The following is a 20,188-nucleotide window of genomic DNA, read 5'->3' as shown; positions in this document are numbered from 1 at the left end:
AACACAGATTTTTAAAGCTCTGCAGCATGAACTGTGCTCCCCGTGCAGCGGTCTGCAGGGAACTTACATGTGTACTGGGGGGGAGTATCCGGGGCTGCTGTGTCCGTTGGTGTCCAGGTGGTCGAGCGACCCGTTGAGCTCCTCGTGGCCGGACTGCAACAGGGTGGGGGGGCTGCCGCTCATCGTGACCGGAGGGCTGCCGCCCAGCAGGCCGGGCGGACTGCCGCCCAGCAGTCCGGGCGGGCTCCCGCCGGTCAGCACGCAGGGGTCTCCGCCGAGGAGGCCGTGGGGGGCGCCGCCCATCGGTCCCGTGTTACTGCTGCCCATGAGCCCGGGGGTCCCCAGCAGAGGCAGGGAGGTCTCTGCCAGGGCGGCCTGCCGGACAGGGCAGAAGAGCGGGAATCAGACTTTTATTAGAATAGACTGGGGAGGAAAATGAGGCACTCGAAGAAATGGCTGTGATGGCTAAGTGGGGAATGGGGGAAGCAGAAAAGGACATCGCCGCAAGAAACGGCGAGCAAACGCATGTGAGGGGCGAAGAATCAGATGTAAAGAAGGCAGCTGGGTGAATAATACAATTTAACAAAGTCATTATTAAAACACGCGCGCTTTGTCTTGTTCTGTTCCGAGCCATTCGACCCGACTGAATCACATTGCTGACAAATACCTCCAATTCCCCTGCCCTTGTGCAGTGCGGCTATTAAACAAAAAGTCCCTCAAAAACTTTATCTCAAAATAATAAAAACTCCTGACATTTTCGCCTGCTGCGCATTAAAGTTATATACAGTGATTAAACTTTTAAAGTTTTTGCCATGAGCACCTCGCCGGCGTACACTATGAAGCCAAATCATTTATGACAGCTTAGATAAATATTAATGCACATGCCCTTGCATTTGCACACGCCGCTATCAATCTAGGGTGGAAAGGAAAGGAAAGAGAGAAGCCAGAAAAGGAGCAAAAAGCTGCTGCTTGATTCAACCACAGGGTGGCCTTCTGAGTCTGACGATGTGCAGGGAAGGAGGGAGGGAAGGTGTGAGAGGAGAGATACAGAAAAACAAAAGCTGAGAAAGAAGCAGTAACACGAATTCGAAAAAAGAAGAAAAAAAAAAACTTGCTCACTCTTATGCAAAGTGGAGGAACTAATATGGAGCTCTTTTGTGCGCTGCAGCCACACTCATTCAGTCACTCATTTGTCAGTCAGTCAGGCAGCGGCTGTGTCTGTCAGTCAAACGAGCGGGCGGCCGGTGAGTCAGGGTTTCTCCACGCCGCGTGGTTCGTACCTGTAAGCTGGCGTTTAGTGCAGTTCCGTAGCCGAGGCTGGAGGGCAGATTCTTGACAAGTGACGGGCTTCTGAATGCAGGAGGCAGACAAAACAAAGACAGGCGTTTTAATGCTCTATCTAAGAGCGAGAGGTGTGATTCAGATCTTTCTGTGATCCTCGACACGTCATTGACCTGCCGTCCCTCGTCTGCAGCGAGGCGGCCCGGCTCTTACCCTGTGATCTTCTGCGACCGGCGTTTCTGGTACTCCACCTCGTCCACCGTCCACACCGCCCCCTTCACGTTCTCCACCCGCACAAAGCACTTGTGCAGACTGAGATTGTGGCGGACGGCGTTCTGCGGAGAGACGGGCGCACAGGTCAGAGGGACGAGGTAAAAAGGAATCATATTCATTCATTATCTGTCAAGAAAAAAAAAGAGTCCTGGAAATTGATTTTTTTTTTTTTTACCCCGTGCATTTTGAAGAAATTCTTAACATTCACGCACCATTGATTTAATTAGTAAAAATTGAGTGAGAGCGAATGCTCTTACAAGTCCTGCACACAGTACATATCAATCAGAGTAGTAGGCTAAAAGGAGGTAATCAGCATAGCGAATGGCTTATGGTGGTGACAGAAGTGGTAATGCCGGCCTTGATAATGGCGATGTCAGTAACCCTTCCTGTTCCAGAAAAGCATCGCTCTTAATGGACACGTCGTTTTCCAGATGACAGTAAAAAAAAAAAAAAAAAAGAAGAGAGTCATCAGGAGGCCCCTGTGTCAGTGTGCGCTGAAGAAAGGCAGGATTTAACAGAGCTGCACCTGGCAACCCTGCGTCCAAACACTCTCTGCTGTGGAGTGATGAATATGTATTCACGTGACACGAGTGCCAGTTAAATTTATTATTTGAGCTGTGTTTAGATTAAAATGTCAGGAGGAAAAAAAAAATTAATTGCAAAATAATAAAAATAATAAACCTATGCGAAAAAAGTGAATCTTATATTAATATGACCATAATTAAAACATGCATCAGACTCTACAAATAATAACCTTGGCTTTAATATCCTTGCCTTACATATTTATCATCTCCCTCAGCTTGCTGTGTACTGCTCTTTCTCCAAGAAAAAGGGATTCAGAAAAAAAGAAGAAAAAAAAAACTCATAAGCAGATCTTGCATCTGACCTGAAAATCCCAGGATTTGATTGATCTTAATGCCCATGGCTCTGAATATGATAATTTTAATATTAATGAGCAAATGAGCAGTTTTATTATGCATGCTATATAGTTAGAACTAATAAGCTTCTGGGTGAGAGAAAAGAGAGAGAAAGGAAAAGTGGGGTGGGGGGGCAGATCCCTCTTTTGAGCTGATGAGACCAAGCTGAGATATTAAACTACCTTTCATTTCTTTCTCTCTTTTTGTCTTTTTTTTTTTTTTTTTTTTAAACAAATTCTCTGCGTTAATCAAACGACAAGCCCATCGCTGATCGCGGCACTAATGCTTACAAAGGGAATTGTAGAGCTGCAGATGTAAATAGATCACCGTGGTTATTGTGCGGAGGGGCGACACATGAAGGAGAGATATTTTTAATGTCACTGTGGTTTCACTGCTACTGTCAGAGGAGCAGAAAGACTGCTGAGAGAGTGTTGTCCTGTTTATTTGTCGCAAACCGCTACAAAGCCGCTGAGGATGCATCCGGTCATTGTTACGCAGCGCAACGCAGCGCCCTACTGTACCTAACAAACTGGAAAAGGGCACCAATCCTTTCTGCATGCCCTTCCTGAATTGGTGATCACACGCCCATGTGCTCATTTGCATCCCAAATCCAAATTAATTCACTTTGCTAAATCTAGTGCCGTGACACGTCTTGCATGCTGATGAGAGAACTGGTTTTCGGTTTTCCCTCCAGTCCTCTTGTGCCGCCACAAAGGCTAAAGGCAGGCTAACGAATGACGCGCCAGGGCCACGGGACGAGACGGCGCAGACGCCGACGCCCGGCGAGGCTTTTCTTTATCAGCGGCCAGACACGCTCCCGGTTAAAACATGTGCTGCGGGAAAGACATTTTTTACCATCTTTGTGCAGCAGACAGGACAATAAAGTTGCGGGGACAGATATACAAATGGGGCCTTTTGTGTGGGTAAATAAAGCCGTCCATGACAGGTCAATTCCCACTTTCCACCCTTAACCCCCTCGTCTTCCTCACGCTTTACGTATCTGCGCGCATGTCCTGCGTGCGCGCTCGCGCCGCACACCGCTGCGAGCTGGTTAATAGGCAAACAGCCATCTTTCCTCCTAATTAACCAATGATACGCGGGAGAAGGTGGTTTCAGGAACAGGAGGAGGGGTGTATCTCTTAACAAAAGGTGCTGATGATGGAGTGGCTGCTGTATAATTAGTGCGTCAGAGCCCTCTCCTCTCCACGCCAAGCCTCCTCTATTAATTGCACCAAATTAGAAAACGATATCTGAGGGAGAACAATTCTTTTCAGCTGTCATTTCCAAACAGAAAAGGCAGAACGGTGGAAAAATAAATAAGAGGAAGAATGGGCTCTATTCAGGAAAAGGTTAGGAAGAAGGGGGAGAGGAGCAGCGATCGCTCTGTGCTGAGTAAATATATGCTTTCTTAAGGATTTGTGCTTGACTTCAGCGGGAGGAAGAGAGTTCTCTTGGAGTGAGAGTGCACGGCGGGGGCGGGGGGGGGGGGGCTCGGGGAGTCAGGGTTCAGCGAGGTTACCTTCCAAGTTGCGGCGTTGCGTCTGAAGTAGGCGAACGTGCGCGTGAACCAGCTGTAGATTTCATTAAGCGTTAACTGCATGTCGGCAGAGTCCATGATAGCCTGGAATGAGATGACATCAAATAATGGTTTACTAACGAGGCCAGGTAACTAACACACACACACACACACACACACACACACACATACACACACACACAAAGCCGAGAGTGGCAGGAGAGTGGACGTGTGTGTGTGTGTGTGTGTGAGAGAGAGAGCTGCCATGATTCATACAGCAATTAATTTTAATCTAATCAGGCAAAGTTAATTTATTTCCCACTCACCTGTCTTATGAGGGTTGCATAAGTAAATGGCGGTCTGACATCTGCGTTCTTATAAAACTCGTAGTTTGGGGCAATCTCTGGAAAAATAAATACTGTGTCACCACCTGAAATAATTGGTAAATTTTATTCCTTTAGGTATTGAATTTACTCAGGGTTTCATCAAATTAAAATGGGAGGGGGGGAAAGGTGGGGGGGTGGGGGGGTATAGGGGGTGGGGGGTTGGGAGGAAAAGAGGGTGGGGGGGGTGGGAGGGGTGAGAGAGAAAGACAGAGAGGGTGGGGGGGGCACATCAAATCAGCATTTTCCATGTCTAACAAAATGCATTTTTAATTAATCTCTCTCGTGAGAGATCTTAAACACTAATACATCCATAAAATGAGATCCGTGTAGTTAGTTAGGGTGAAGTTGAATAATTTATGTTTCTTCACACTAAACACAGAGAGTAAATATAAACATCAAAGACGGACCGTTTAAAATGCAAAGCTTAATACACCGAATGTCTTAATGTAATAAATATTGTATTTTTTTTTCCCCAACCATTATTTGAACTTAATTAACATTCATGTAATATTTATGTGCAGAGGAAGTTCTTGTCTATTTACATACAGAGTGATTAAACACAGACTTGCTTTTATAAACCCACCAGACATCTCGCATTGCTAAGACCAACAAGCCTCTGTGATTGTGCGCATGTGTTTATGTCAGCGGACACAAGTGTGTGTGTGTGAGTGCACTTTCATGTCTGTGTGTGATTACGGCAGCGCCATTAATAGTCCGCCGCTCAGAGTTGAGGTATCACAAGTAATTTGCTGTTTCAACATTATTTTCTCATTATACTTGAGCAGAAATTTAGTTTAAATGTTGAACTTAAAGCATAATCAGATTGAGAAAGACAGCTAAAATGCCTCAAACGAGTGTGTGTGTGTGTGTGTGTGTGTGTGTGTGTTAGAACTATTCATTTTCATTTGAGGGAAATTAGGTTAATTTCCTTCAAAAATCAAAGTTTATGTCTTTTCTTGATACTTTAATTTGCTTGGAAGTTAATTATGTACATGGACTGGAAATGTGTGTGTGCGTGTGTGTGTGTGTGTGTGTGTGTGCGTAGTGCTGAGTAGTTGGTCCTACCTGACGACAAAGGCATGGAGTATTTGTCCGAGTGGCGCCTGCGCATGGCTCCCATGCTGGGCACGTTGGCCCCCCCCAGTACCGACGGCACCTGGGGCATGGCGGCCATGGGCGTGATGGGCGCCGTGGGCGTGGTGGGGGTCTGAGGTAAGTTGGGGGGCGACGCCGAGGGCAGGTTCTTGGACATGGTGACGCTGGACACCAAGTTGAGCTGCGGCGGCGGGACGGAGACAAAAAAAGCGTGATTGGTGGAGAGCAGACAGATACAAGTGGGGGGCGGCGGAGGAGGAGGAGGAGGAGGAGGAGGGGGGAGGCATTATTTTGCAGCTTCTCTGACAGAGCGGAGTGTCTCCTCTCCTCCTCTCTAACACAGCTGTGTTTCCACTAACAAGGCTCGTGGAGAGGAGCCAGCCCATCTCCACTAATTACAACCACCAAATTGTATCATAAGAATTCTAATTAGAGCACGCTGTTCAAGATTATCCAACGATCAGCCTCCGTGTTATCCTGGCCCCATCTCTCTTTATCTCTCTATTTATCACACCCTCCCTTGCTCCCGCCCTCCCTCTCTCCCTTTCTATCTACCCCTCCGCAACCACCAATAATCCTTATAGACTGAGCAGATGAGCTTTTGAAGACTTGTGATGTTGGTGGGATTTTTTTTCGCCAACACGGGTTATCTGACCTTGTTGCGGGAGAGAGTTACACTGTGTCGCTACAGTCAAAGTTACTGTAGCAGCGACATGAAGATCATTCAAGATGGGGGTCGTTCTGGTGTGGAGGGTTGAGCGAAAACTCCTGTGTTCGGAGTTTTAAGCATCAAATCAGGGCAGATTAGGAGCGTTTCATGATTTTCAAAGCTAGTGTTATTTTCTTGACATTACGAGCCTCATTAGATAGGTGAGAGTTTGAGAGTACGATCCGAACGATTCCGTGGAAACTTTTGATTGCAGAATGTCAAATCAGCAATAAATGTGGAAGTCAGTGTTACTTAAGCCGAGATTACAATCAAAGATTTATTGTCCCTAATTGAGTGAGACTTGCTCTGTGTGAGGAATTATATAAGGCGGGAGTTTGGGTTCGTTCTCAACGTTCAAGGCTTCAAGTTAACGAAATCTGCACGGACAGTCGTGGTCACTCCAGACACACGTGCACTCTTTATCTCTCCGTCTCCTCCTCTCCTTCATCATTAGCGATGAAAGAGTCTGGGCTACCTCTGGCTCGAATGCCAACTGCGGCCGCTAATCGTCCAGCTTTTCCACCACTTTCGCATTTGCTTCCCAAATCTCATGTGAGAGCCTCTAACCGACTGGAAAATTCCTAACTGACCTTTTAGTCTCTGCGCTAATTTAGCTGGAATGGTAATGACATCGTTACATATTCAAGCCAAATTGCCTTAATTGTGAGTCCACAAGTGGAATGCATCCGTTGCAAGAGTTCGAATTAAAACCGACTTGAAACATGGGAGGGGAGCGAGGGGCCGGAAGGCGCTGGGAGACGCCGAGCAGGGGGTATCTGCGGTCATTTGTGGCATGTGTTGATAAATACGATAAAATGTCAAGTTTGAGAGACGTCGGGGTTTTCAGATGATAATTATATGCCCACTTAGCTGTAATGAGGTGCAATGGAGACGGGCTGGGACAAGGGCTGGAGGCCGAAACAGGCTCCTGCTAAGGTGGATACTGAAGAGAGGCAGATTTGTGTATTTTGAACAAATTCAAATACATAATTTGTCTCAACAGATTCTTATTTTGCATGTTAACCAGTTTATTTTGCTTTCATACTGCGGGAAGCGTCACGACTTTTTCTCCAATTCCAATGATTCAGTGATTTGCGACGTGAAGTTCAGAGTGGGTCAGACTGTCTAAACAGACAGCCAAGAACATAAATGGTGAGAAAGTAGCTGCATTTTCATGAAAAAAAAAAAATGCTGTTTGATAAATACTCACATTCTATACGGGAGGAAAACATCTTAAATATGCAAACTAAATTCTAAATAAATGCCCTCCCCGGTGCATATGGGCATGTATATTTATAATGTTAGAGCATAATTTCCCCGTCCTTTTTTCCAACCTCTTTACCTACGAGAGAGGGCGACGAGCGAGACATGTTTGCGCGAGTGTAATCCCATTTTGGCAAAACAGAACTGATTACAGTCAGACGGGAGGAGCGAGCACTTTGTCGCCACTCGCTCATCTGAATACACACTCAAGGTTGGCGGCAGGAGGAGGGGAAGAGGGAGAACTTGTTATTCACAACTTGCATCCTTGCTAACTTTGATTCTCATGCAGTCACGGCGTGGCCAAAAGGTAGCGTTTAATGAAGTGCAAGGCGGTCATACTGGAGACAGTGCACCGGTGTGTTGTACTCCTCCGCTGGCCTCTTAAAAAAAAGAGAAAAAAAAAACTTGGACCAAGGCTTTTCATAAAAAATGAGTCGCCTATGTTGTACCTGTAATTGTGCTGGCTGTATTTCTATGCTGTCATTAGAAGTATGCCCTCTAATCCCTCCTTTGTGCCAGATGTTATTCCCTGTAACAGAAATTGTCATCTCACCTCCCCTTAAAATCCGGGGAAAGCCTTAAAACTGAGGACTTAACTGTTTCGTTTAGGAATTCTGTCTGAATTGCCCCCACCATCAAATGCAATTAGCTGCTCTTTCATGTGTGCTTTATGTAATGCAATACTTCATTAGCATCATTCATTCATATTCAGGCATGGATTATAGGCTGCAAATTCTTTATTGGACGCGATGGAACCAAGCTGCTGGAGTTTTGAAGATTAAAAAAAAGAGCTAGAGAGCAGAGAGAGAGAGAGAGAGAGAGAGAGAGCAAGAGAGAGAGAGAGAGAGAGAGAGAGATTGAATAATAAAAAGGGAGTTTGATTCCTGATGGAATTATGGGATAATTATGCTATCTTGTGATTATCTACATTCTATGATGAGAGCTGATGAGGAAAATTATTCTATTGAAAGTAGGCACTTACTAAGCAGCAGAAACATGCTAACAATGTTTTGCTCTCAAATATTTCAAAACGTCTAAAATTGGGGGGGAAATACTGTTTGCCAAAATGTATCATCTTAATATCAAATTCGAATAGTGACTGGGAGAGATGCATTCGTAATCATTCAATCTGAAAGTAAAAGGCGAGAGAAAGAAAATCGAGAATGACATCATTTTTCTTTTTCAATGACCCCTTTTTTCACGATTTGGGATTTTCTTTTCTCTCCCTGCGACCAATTTCAGCTCCTCTGTGGGTATTTATGTCAACACTGCGCCATCTTTGGCACTCGGCTGTAATTTTCAGGTGTTTGTTGTTAAAATGACATACCTGCTCCTCTCTCATTCCGCTCCTGAGTGCTGCTGCAGCCACTGAGCCAAACAGTCATCAGCAGCCAACAGGTTGTTTTGGCTATTATATCTATCACAGAGAAATGACCCGGCGTTTTAGCCAAGGACTCCGCCGCTCTGCCATCTAATACACTTCCAAACTCTATTGTCCTCTCGCAGCGCCCAATAACTGATAAGAAGCAGCTGTAACTCGGTATTACAAATCCCATTCACCCCCCCCTCCACACCTCCTCCTCTTTTCTCCTTTCATCTTCTGTCGCTCGCTCACGCGACTGCTTCGCACAGTTAAACTGTTCATTTTCTGTGCGGCCGCCGCCGCCTCCTCGTCGGAGGCCGGGCCTGTTTACGGCGGCCGGGAGAGCAATATGCACTCACTGGTTTGGGAGATGACTTGGGTTCTGAGGGCCGCATGTGCAAGTGGGTCATCATCGCCTGAAGACGCTCGCGTTCTTTAGAAAGCTGTTAAGAGAGAAGGAGAAGAAGGAGAGAGTACATTAGAGTAGATTAGAGAGGAGAGGAGAGGAGGAGAGTCTGAGGAGAACATGTGGGGTTTGGGGGGGGGGGGGGGGGGGGGGGGAGCGGGCCCAGACGGGTCAGGCTAAACAAATAGCATTTCATCTTTTTGTCAATAGCAGAATTTAGGTCAGCGAGGCTCTGACAGTAACAAGCTGCTCGGGCCATAAATTAGGTAGTCCTGAGTGTCTGCTCAAAGTCCTGTGGACACTGTTAGGGGGATGGAGCGCAGCCAGCAGCTGCTGAGAGGTGAAGGGGTCTTCCAAACAGGGTGCCAGGCGGCCCCGCCTCCCCGGTCCAGTTAGCCGAGCCCCAGCCAGCGCCGATCATCAATCTAATTCACGAGGAGTGACAGGGACTGGACCGTGTGAAGGGGTGACGCCCCCCCTCCTCCCTCCCCAACCCCGCCACACACATCCCAACACACCCTTAATAACCACACATATGGATCAAACATACAGAGAAACAGACAAGGATGTAGGTGTGCACGTACACACACACACACACACACACACACATACAGAGGTGCACATGTACACAGAGCTGGGCCTCATTACTAGTGACTGCTGTCGTAAAAAAAAAAAGAAGAAGAAGAAGAAAAAGGGAGAAATGGTGGAAGTAAAGACTGGGAGAAAAAAGAAGAGAGGAGAAGAGACAGGACAGACGACACAAGTGCACCACTGTAATTGGTCACAGTGTTTAGTGCAAAGCTTCAATAGCTTTGAGCCACAGCGAAAAACAAACGCAGACAATGAAAGATAAATAAATGGCAAAAGATCCCCTTTTTTTTTTATTAATTCCAGGCCAACACAATTTATTTATTCTTAAGACATCCCAGATGGCTAACAATTTCATACAAACTGTTTATCAGACCAGAAAATAACCATGTGTGGGAGGAAATGCCTGGTCTGCGACTCTGGTGGAGGGTAAGTGAGCGAGAGAAAGAAAACAAGTTTTCAATTGTTCATTTTTTTTCATTGTGCTCTCTATTTTTTCATACAGCATTCAGCGAAACGTTGGTTTTTGAGTATAATTTGAACCTAAAAGTTGTTCCAAAACCAATTGAATCCAAAACCGAAACATATTTTCCCATAAGAAGCGATATTAAATGGATTAATCCGTTCCAGATCGTCTAAACCAGACATGGGCAACTGGCAGCCCTCGCGCCACATGTGGCCCTCGTTCCCGATATGATGTGTCCCTTGAGCCAGTTTCCAAAAATAATAAAGTTAACAGTAGAATGACATTTATTCTGAACCAGGTATCAATTAAAATGACCCAAAACAGTATATCCTGAGATTGCTTTCTTTTTAGAACTATGGAATAATGCATATCGTTGAACATGCAGATCATTGATTAAAAAAAAAAAAGTGGAGAGGACTGAATTGTAGCAGTCATCATAATAATAGCAGAAGCCCATTGCTGCTCAAGAAGCAAATGCAGTGTAAGAGAATATATTCTAACATATGAAAGTACACATTTGATAACATTGAGGATGTTTTTTTTCCTCTTTCTAGTCTGTGCTGAGGAGTCATGCAAGTGACGAGTAAAGAGGAGGTGAAAGTAAAGTCAACTGCACAGCCAGATTTTTTTTTCATACTTTCATGCCATCTCTTTCTTCGCCTCTATTGTTCTAATTATTTTCCTTTATTCCATCCTGCTCTCTGCTCCGATGGTTGTTAACAGAGAAGAATATCACAAGAAACCTTAGAAACATGTCGAGCGTCGTGCACAGGGATGGCGTGCTGCTATTGAGTATGTCAACTGAGACATTTAAGGGTTTGTAAAGGTAAATCATCGAAAACCGAAGTTCGTCTGTATCTTTTTCCTTTCTCTTTAACTTGCATGTGAAATTCACCTAAAGTTCTCAGCTCCACACAATCTGCACAATAAGCTCAGGCCTGTTTTCCAGCCCAGCTCGAAACACACACACACACACACACACACAGCTATTTGTTTCTAAAGGCAGAGCAGCCATGTCGGCAGTGCTGAGTAATAATGTCGCTCAATCAGCGCTCTCATTATCTAGCCAGCATGACTTCTTAATAAGGTCACGCTCCACCTACTGAAAATAGTTCCCTCCTTTTGAGCTTTCTTCAGGTGCAAAGTGCAGTTAATTAACACAGCAGACTGGGAGAGATGCGCTCGCTATTAATTGGAAAGAAAAAGAGGAGGAAAAAAAAAAAAAAAGAAAGCAGAGAAAATAAAGCATACGCTTAATTCAATTAAAACAGCCATAATGGCTTTGGTTGTAAGGCCTGAGGATTCCTTTGTTTAGTGGCTTTGTTGAATTCTGCAGGTCCTGCTTGTGTGGAAGTGTTAAGCAGACCACAATATGGCCTTTCTCTCGCTCACACAACTTTGAAAAAATGAAGTTTTGAGTGGATGGCCCGTGACGTAAATGTGAATCACATTTGGTATTGTAAAATGTGACAATGGGAAAAGCTTAACAACCATATGGCTCCTTTTTTATTTCTAACTGTGGTCTTCTCTTTAATATCCTAATATCGGGCATGTTCCCATATTTGATAACTTCTGCATTTCTCTCTGTTTCTTTCAAATGAATAAGCCATTATGAAATAGTTTTACTAATGAGTGCTGCTGCTAAGTTTTGCATAGTTCCTCTTGAAAGCATCTTTTCTTTCCAGCCAATCTCTCCTGATTGATGCATTTAACTTGAAAATACAGTAAATAAAGTGAAAAACTGTCCCGGACTTGATAAAATCTTTGCAGGTTTCTGTGCAAGCCAGTCTGTGACAGAAATCAAAGGGAAAGATTCATTCAATTTGGACACTTTTAAAGCAAAAAATTACAACATTTGAGAAACTTTGGTCTGGACGATGCACTCTCTTCTATAAATGGGACATCACAGTGTTTTGCATTGACCTGGAATAACAGTTTGGGATTCGGTATTTTAATGAATGCCCTACAGAATGATAAGCGAAAAAACAAAAAGGAAAAAACAAAAACCCAACTCACTTGTATTTCCAGCTGCTGTACGACTTGCATCTGAACTCTACACTGGGCTGTGCTCCGGTCGTCGAGGGCGTGTTCGTTGTTTAGGTGCCTGTTGGCGAGCAGAGGGAGGGACACACAGACAGGAAGAGGAGAGGTGACACACTTTAAAAAAACATATCAAACATGTCACCGCGTAACGGAGACAGCAAATTATGCTCACTTCCACCCGGATCAAAATTATGGAGGATGATAATTACAGTATCAGCTTCACCACTGTTTTGTCTCAATGATAATATTTCTATACTGCAACAATTATCTATAGGGTCCTGTTAGAGAACCATTGTTCCGCGGTGAAATGAGGTAATTAGAAGTAACATGACGGTGTGGGGTGCCATGTTTAACATGACAATGGGCCTGCCCCGGTTTAGATGGCTAACTTCAGTGCCGCCACGAGCAGCGCTTTCTGCAGAGAATAAAAGCTGCTGGCCCAGCAGAATGGCTTTGTCTCCTTCGTTTACCGAAAACAATACGCACAATTTAACACCAGCAACATTTGACACACAAAAGCTGCACTTCACTTGGAGGTGCATTATCCGGCGGCAGACATATTAAATGTATCTGGTGTGTTCGCCTCATTAGAAGAAAAAAGGCAGTCAGACAGCCAAAACAGTCAATGAGGTTTTTTTTTTTTTTTTTTTTTTTGTCTTGATTGGATTTCGTCTGTAGGACACAAAAGCTCCGCCATTAAGATAGACCTTTATTCCTGGTAAGGCACACATACACAGACACACACGTACGCACAAAAACACAAATATAAGGCGAAAAGGGGTTTCCAAAGTGTTGTGATGCTGGGTAATGAGCCTCTATCTAAATGATCATTGGTGACAAACTCACAAAGCAAGCTTTGAGGATGCATGCTTATGAAATGCCAGAGCTGCCACTTTATCTCCAGTAATTATAGGTTAGCTTGCAGACCCTTCAATGATCATTTACAGCTCTGCCTCCAGTGCATTAGAGGGAGTGCAAAATCTCTCTGGCTTTCACTTTATCTGAGGACACACACATGCTCGCTTAGATTACTATGAACTTGCACAAGCGCTGACTGCAACACACACACACACACACACACACACACACACACACACACACGAAATGCACGCTCTCGCCAAATATCTCTCCATTGTTTCGCTCACTTCTTGTTTATCTGCAATGTGCAAAACAAGACAACTCATCCAGGCGCCTTCTCCTGGCCTGCCAATCAACCGCTGAATGGACCGTTTGCAATCACAATGGCTCTGCACCTTTCAATTAGACTGTACACGTTTAAAAACCACTTCATCTCGTCCCTACTTTTTTTTTTTTTGGCGAGCGTTTCAGGTCTAATGCTCAGAAATATTTCATTATAAATCAAGAATGAGGTAGCATGAAAAAAAAAGGGGAGGGGTGGCGGAGAGGGACGTATGTGGGAGAGCAGCGGAGAGGGGAGGAACGAACTGGTGGATTTCTTCAGCCCGGTGCCTAATTGCTGTTTCAGAATGCGCATGCAAAAAAGGGGGCATTTCATTAATCATTTAATCACGTCCCTCGCAGGATGAGGGAACTAATGTTGCAAATACCCTTTTCATTTCACTGCCCATAATGCTATCTTATGCACTTGATGTATGGCGTGTGTCATGAATTACAGCTGCTTCAAAAGCAGCGAGCGGGGCCTGCTCGCTGTTCCTGAAGATACCTCGTTACAAAAAAAATAGAGAGAGAGAGAGAGAGAGAGAGAGAGAGAGAGAGAGAGAGAGAGAGAGAGAGAGAGAGAGAGAGAGAGAGAGAGAGAGAGAGAGAGAGAGAGAGGCAAATCTTTATTAAGCTCGCCTCTCCTTGACGAGCGCCTTGTTTCTCCTCTGTTTTGTCAGGGTGCGGGCGTTTGTGTGCCAAGGTCCTGCGGAGGCTTCTGGCTCAGTACATGTGCTCCTCGCAGTCCTGGCCAGTTAGCAAGGTGATTACAGGAAGATTACCACATGCATTTATGAAATATTCAAATGGCAGCGTGTCCTACTGAGCATTAATAATGCCACAGGAAGACAGGAAAATGGAGGAGGGGGATGACACAGATGGGCAGACGGAAAACAATAAGAAAGGAGACCTTATTTACTGAGAGGTGGCAGAAATACTGGTCTTAATTCATTTGCTCCTTTCATATTTCTTCTTTAGTCACACAGGCAGTAACCTCCATTTTCATCATTTAGCTGCTTTGAATGAATCCTAATAAAATGAAAGAAAACGGTGTAAGTCAGAGGATTCCTGGAACTCCAGCGTCCAGGCGCAGCGTAGCCACTGAAACTTAAGAGTCGGAGGCTGCGGCTCTGACCGCCAGGCCCGGTTCTCTACTGTTTGTGTTTACTGCGCCACACTCATTCTGGAGCAACATTGATTTCTGCTGTTGGGAGAATTATGTGATGAGGGTCTTGTGAGGATGGTGAAGAAAGGGACGGGAATGGAGATTGAGAGATGTAGCAAAGATGGAGAAATCAAAGCAAATAAAGAGACAAAGAGAGCGATAAACAGCGGTTGACGGAGAGGTGAGACACAGCGGTTGTTTTTCAACCCCGAGATAAAGACTTCTTCTTTTATTGGATCCTGCTGCTTCTCTTTTCTCTTTAAGAGTAGGGAGAAAAACATCTCAAAGGTTTTTCCCCACAGCAGCGCACATGAATATGTAAAAGCCATCAACGTCCACTAAGGGCCCAATAATAAATCTACTCAAGCCAGAATATATGGATGATACACTTCTACTAATTGTCTGTGTGTATTATCAGGGGCTGCAGAGGCCCAGCAGAGAAAGTTAGGCCCCTTAACTGACTGCGCATGGCACACACACACACACGTACACACACACACACACACCAACTCAGTCAACCCGACACACACACACAAACAAACATAACACAGACCTCTGTCTCTACACATGTACTGCAGAGCAAGAATCATGGATAAACCAACCAGTGTACACAAGCATGCATATTTACAAACACGCTCTCACACACACACACACACACACACACACACACACACACACACACACACACACACACACACACACACACACACACACACTCTCCTTGGTGGTGGAGCGTTAAGTAATGCCCTCCGTTTTAAAGGTCTTGTCACAAGTGCAGCAGAAGGGGAGGGTAGAGGAGAGTTTAGCTATCCAGGGGCCAGGGCCCTGCCCGCAATGCCTCCGCGGTGTGTGTGTGTGTGTGTGTGTGTGTGTGTGTGTGTATGTGGATGCTATAGAAAAGACAAAGACACTTGCCTGCTGCCTTGTGGGTTTAATTAGCAGTGGGTTACAGACACCAGCGCTCAGGTTAGCGGCTGAGCTTGCCATTTTAACATGGAGCCTGCCTTCCTGCCAGTAATAAGGAGAGTCGAGTGGTGACACGAAGTGGACGAGTTAAGTGTGTCTGCGTGTGTGGGAGCAAGTGTGTGTTATTGAGGCGGAAGGAAACTGACTCAGGGGGGTATACAAGGTGAAAAACTGAAGAAGTGTTCAGAAAATGTGGATATGTCGGAGCTTTATTAGTTTGAGTGATGATTACTTTTTGCTGCCGCCTATACACAAAAGGCAGAAAAGCAGTAAGCAAGAGAGAGTTTTAACAATAAGGCTGTGCATGTAAAGTCAATTTTCAAACCTTAATTGCATTTGGAATCACTGATGTTTACCAAAAAGTCTCCCACAAAAATAGCTCCAGCACATAACCTACAAGCATTAATTTCTATCCCTGTCTCTTTTTCTCATAGCTAACACAAACACACACACACAAACTGCAACACCCACCACTCAAGAAACATATTGTCTCATTTTGAACTTCACAGAGCTAATTCAGGGTGCCAGCCACCTCGCGGCTACCTTTTCCAGGTGAGAACACTTTAAAGCGAACTGAAGAGCTATTAAATGCTGATCTTGACAAGTTTCTTCATGCAACAAAACAATAGATGACTAAACGTGTCACCGCCGCTGAGCTGAGCTCCTGCAGCGACTCCTTCGCCGCCCCCTCCCCACACGCATGTAACCCACACCCAGCTACCAACATCTAAACTGTCATCTAAATCTGACATCCACTTTATGTAACCCCCGTTTAAACTGCACCCGTGTGTGTGTGTGTGTGTGTGTGTGCATGCGGCAATCGGTGTGTGTGTGCAGTTGGCTGGCATCTCCGGAAACTTGAAAGGACTCCCTCTGACACCTACAATCACTGCTCCAAGGCACGCCACCGAGCAGCCATCTTTGTTCTGATGACAAGTGTGCCTTCTTTGTCGGTGCCTGTTTTCATGTGCCGGCTGGGTTACAATGTAAGAGCCAGCCTCTGACTGTGTGTGTGTGTGTGTGTGTGTGTGTGTGTGTGTGTGTGTGCGTGTGTGTAGGGAGGGGGTCTGAACCAAGACATGGTTCTGTTTTGTAGCACTCGATGTTCTGGCAAGTGTTCTTACAAAACCGTCAGCCAACCTGTGCTCTCGCTTTCAAGTCTGAAATCACCCTGTTTTCCCTCAATCTGTCTTCCTCGCTCTCGCTCAGTTTGCCTTTGCAGCCACGCATCCTTTCGCATCGCCTCGCCAGCTTACCGGCTTCACAGACGCGTCGCTCTCTACGGCGCGTCGCCGTCCCTCACCTGAATAACCGACTAAGCTACCCAGACACAGTATCCCTACTGCACACAGACTTGCGAGTGAACGGAGTGTACAGTGCAGAGGAACAGACTGATGTCTTCTTTAAGTAAGTGTACAGGGGTGATAGGACAAGATATCAGCAAACCTGCTAATCCGACACAGGCTTGCTTTACCATGCACACATCTGCTCCCAAGCTGCAAGACAAACTCCTCTACCTGGACTGGCGCACATGCAGTCCAGGTTGGACGATGGATTCTTCGCTTTTCATGAGGACGACTTCTAAAAAAGATTCACATGATGCCTATGGATGTGTTCGGCCGGAAGGCTCATATTGACACTGACGTGTATGTGGGACATATTTTTCATGGGGGATAAGCAAACACATGTATATTCACCTCGCTTCGAGCGTACAGGAAAATGTAGCCTAATGTGTTGCCTGGTCCTGTCTTTGAAAGGTTAATAAATACCAGAGAGCTTCATGTCACAGGTGCACCTTTTGGAAAAAAATGCTAGAAATGCAGCTGACCCAAATCCTAAAGCGGCTCCCTGTTTGCTCTCTCTAGAATTTTTAGGTCTGTGTATCGTAGAACAGTGATTAGTGCAAAGAAATGCAAAATTTGAAAAAGAGAAAAAAAAAGAAAAAAAGCTGGAACACTGTTCTGATTTCAAGAGTTTTTACGAATTCACATGGACATTTGCAGCCCATGAAAATCACTCGCCAGATCGTTATTTCACAGTTAATTACAAATCTAATTAGAATATTCAAATTAAAGCTTTCCCTTTCTTTTCTTCTCTGTGTGAGAGCAGGGAGCCAGGGAAAGAGTGAGCGGAGGAGAGGAGGGGAGAGAGAGAGAGGTAGAGAGAGGGAGGGAGAGAGAGAGAGAGACTCTCAGTGAGTGGCAATGTGATAACCTGTAATCGGCAGTGCTGCAAACACCTTCTTCCTTTGATGTCCCTCCACTAACATCCTGGCAACAAAGCTGGCCAATTACAAATGAGCTAATTAACTAAATTGTTGATGGAGCATGAAGAGTTCATTCGCTCTGGTGCCTGCACCATGACAACAGTGAATGAGGGCCTTTGTTGTGGAGGTAAGTGTGCGGCCGTGCGAGTTGCCATTAGCTTTTGACGTTTTTTCACAAACCTATCAGGCCCCTCCATGCCAGGGAGGAAATTTGTTATGGATCAGAGTTGGTTTGAATCCTGCATTGCTGGAGCAGAACCCTGTCAACTAGCTGCCGAGAAGGTCAAAATGTGCTCTTTGAAAGGCAGTGATGTTTTCTTTTGTTACCGCCTCTGTACCCACGCGGGGAGGAGGCGCTGTGCTGAAGGGGACAGCTCCTCTGTGTTTCACAATAAAATAGATATTGCCACATGGTGTTAACAGGAAGGGGCGAGCGGAGAATCGTCTCCGGTCTTACATCTTTGTCACAGCGCGAGCTCTTACTTCAAAAACTGTCCAAAGTCCTCGCAGATGTTCTCACATCCGGGCCACTTGCAGACGCCGTGGCCATACAAGGGGTGGGTCCCTCCACTTTCTTCATGTAGTGAGCTATAAAAAGAGAGAGCGAGGGCAAGAGAGGGAAAATGAGCAGACGTCACATGGGAGGAAGAATAGCAATAACGTGGACGTCTCATCAAGTTAGTATGAAAAACAACAAAACAGCCAGTGAAACACAATCCAAACGTGATGAGGTGACTGTGTTTCATTCACAGTACAATATTCAAACAGATTTGCAGAAGCAAATAGTGGCATTAATAACACAATATCTCAATACTGTACTTTCCTTTGCCTCCACAATAAAGTCCATTGAGTTAACCCATTAGTATTAACCATACCTGGGACAAATTGGTATTTCTTTCCATATGATTGACATTAAGATTAATACATTGATCCTCATCGTTGTTGTGTTTAACACAGTCAATTCTCCTGATTTATGCTCTGAACTCAAATAACTAAAGTATAAATGGTGAAGTATGGTGTCAATATATCAAAAAAATGAAAGCTATCAAATTGAGTTAAAGCACTTCAGGTTTTCTGATCATTTTTTGGATTAGAGAAAAAGGCTTGATTTGTTTGTTGTTGTTGGGTAAAGCAGCATCACAAAACTTGCAAAATCCAGTTTTCAAAGCACCGGAATTGAGAGACAAAGACTTAAACAAGACAGTTTAGTTGCACAGAATTCAGCTGTAAAGTCACAGATGACAGATATGAGATGTGCGCCAACTTTCTGAGTGGATGTGGATAAAGGCAAAACTTGATGAATAAGTAGTAAAATGTCAAGTAAAAATCAGTCAATGTGATGTATAACTCTCTTTAAAGAATAAGAGTGGCCCAGAAGTGACATTGTGCGTGGGGTTCCAGGAAGAGTCCAGCCTGGAACCACAGGAGGTCTCTGGGACGTTTGGGACAACCTCCCTGCTGGGTTCATTCAAAATCTACCTCAACTTTGGGACACTATGGGGGAACGTGCCAGACGTATAGGCTGAACCGACTTCCCCGATGGAAATGGAGCACAGACTGCAGCTCTGCCTCCACCGCAGTCACCGTCACATCTTGCAAAGCTATTACGGGGGAGGAGGGGCGGAGGCTTTCAAGTAAACATTAAAAATCCAGACAGCCATATAATTTTCATCAGGAGATTAATACTCTGTGTAACTTATGTTCTTAGAGGACAAGGGGAGCAGGGGTGTTCTGGCGTTTTTCAAATGGCACCCAAATAAGTTACGACCCTGCCTAGACAGCACATCCTATTAAAGATGACAGTTTAACCTTTAGGCTTGGCACTGGTGTGTGCGTCTGTCATGTGTGTGTGTGAGAGAACGTGTGTTGTGTGTTTGTCTACTTGCAGGCTGTGCATGCATGTGTGGGGTCTGTGGCTACATGCATGCCTGCTTGTGTATGTGTGTGTGTGTGTGTGTGTGAAACAGGAATATGTGTGTGAGCGCTGGCAGAGCTCACACAGTGTTTTACAGAGGGGGGCTTTCCCCGCATCGATCCATGGCATGTTAGTAAGCAGTGCTCCTGACAATACTCCTTGTTCGATCATTATGAGACACCACACACCCCTCGGGACACAGGAGAGATAAAAAAGCCCCCCCCCCCCCCCGCTCTCCTTCTTTCTTCCTTCTCTTCTCATTCGTTCCCTACCTCTCCTCTCTCTCTCCGTCTTCCTTCAAAAGATATCTTTTTCAAGCCTCCTTTTAGTGGTACTGGAGAGATAGCATCTACTTTAAACCAATTACACAGCACTTCCACCTCCAGTGCGA

General features: G+C 45.2%; 1 protein-coding gene across 9 annotated transcripts in view; it reads right to left on the bottom strand.

Moving 5' to 3' along the window:
• Positions 1 to 20,188, bottom strand: part of foxp2 (forkhead box P2) — a 103,828-nt gene that overhangs the window by 7,458 nt on the left and 76,182 nt on the right. For 6 of the 9 annotated variants that reach the window (XM_030112970.1, XM_030112976.1, XM_030112978.1 and 3 more), the window contains 9 exons: positions 18,366 to 18,470; positions 12,280 to 12,367; positions 9,163 to 9,246; positions 5,439 to 5,649; positions 4,314 to 4,417; positions 3,991 to 4,092; positions 1,495 to 1,616; positions 1,281 to 1,350; positions 68 to 375 (listed from right to left, as the gene is read on the bottom strand). In XM_030112970.1, coding sequence (XP_029968830.1) covers positions 68 to 375; positions 1,281 to 1,350; positions 1,495 to 1,616; positions 3,991 to 4,092; positions 4,314 to 4,417; positions 5,439 to 5,649; positions 9,163 to 9,246; positions 12,280 to 12,367; positions 18,366 to 18,470 — 1,194 coding nt within the window. The remainder of the gene's footprint in view (positions 1 to 67; positions 376 to 1,280; positions 1,351 to 1,494; positions 1,617 to 3,990; positions 4,093 to 4,313; positions 4,418 to 5,438; positions 5,650 to 9,162; positions 9,247 to 12,279; positions 12,368 to 18,365; positions 18,471 to 20,188) is intronic. The other 3 variants (XM_030112975.1, XM_030112979.1, XM_030112973.1) reach the window with 1 other exon arrangement.

Source organism: Salarias fasciatus, chromosome 17 (assembly GCF_902148845.1).
Source record: "Salarias fasciatus chromosome 17, fSalaFa1.1, whole genome shotgun sequence".
Classification (NCBI taxonomy): Eukaryota; Metazoa; Chordata; class Actinopteri; order Blenniiformes; family Blenniidae; genus Salarias; species Salarias fasciatus.
Note: the sequence above shows the minus strand (reverse complement) of the source record. Positions and strands in the feature narration are given on the sequence as shown.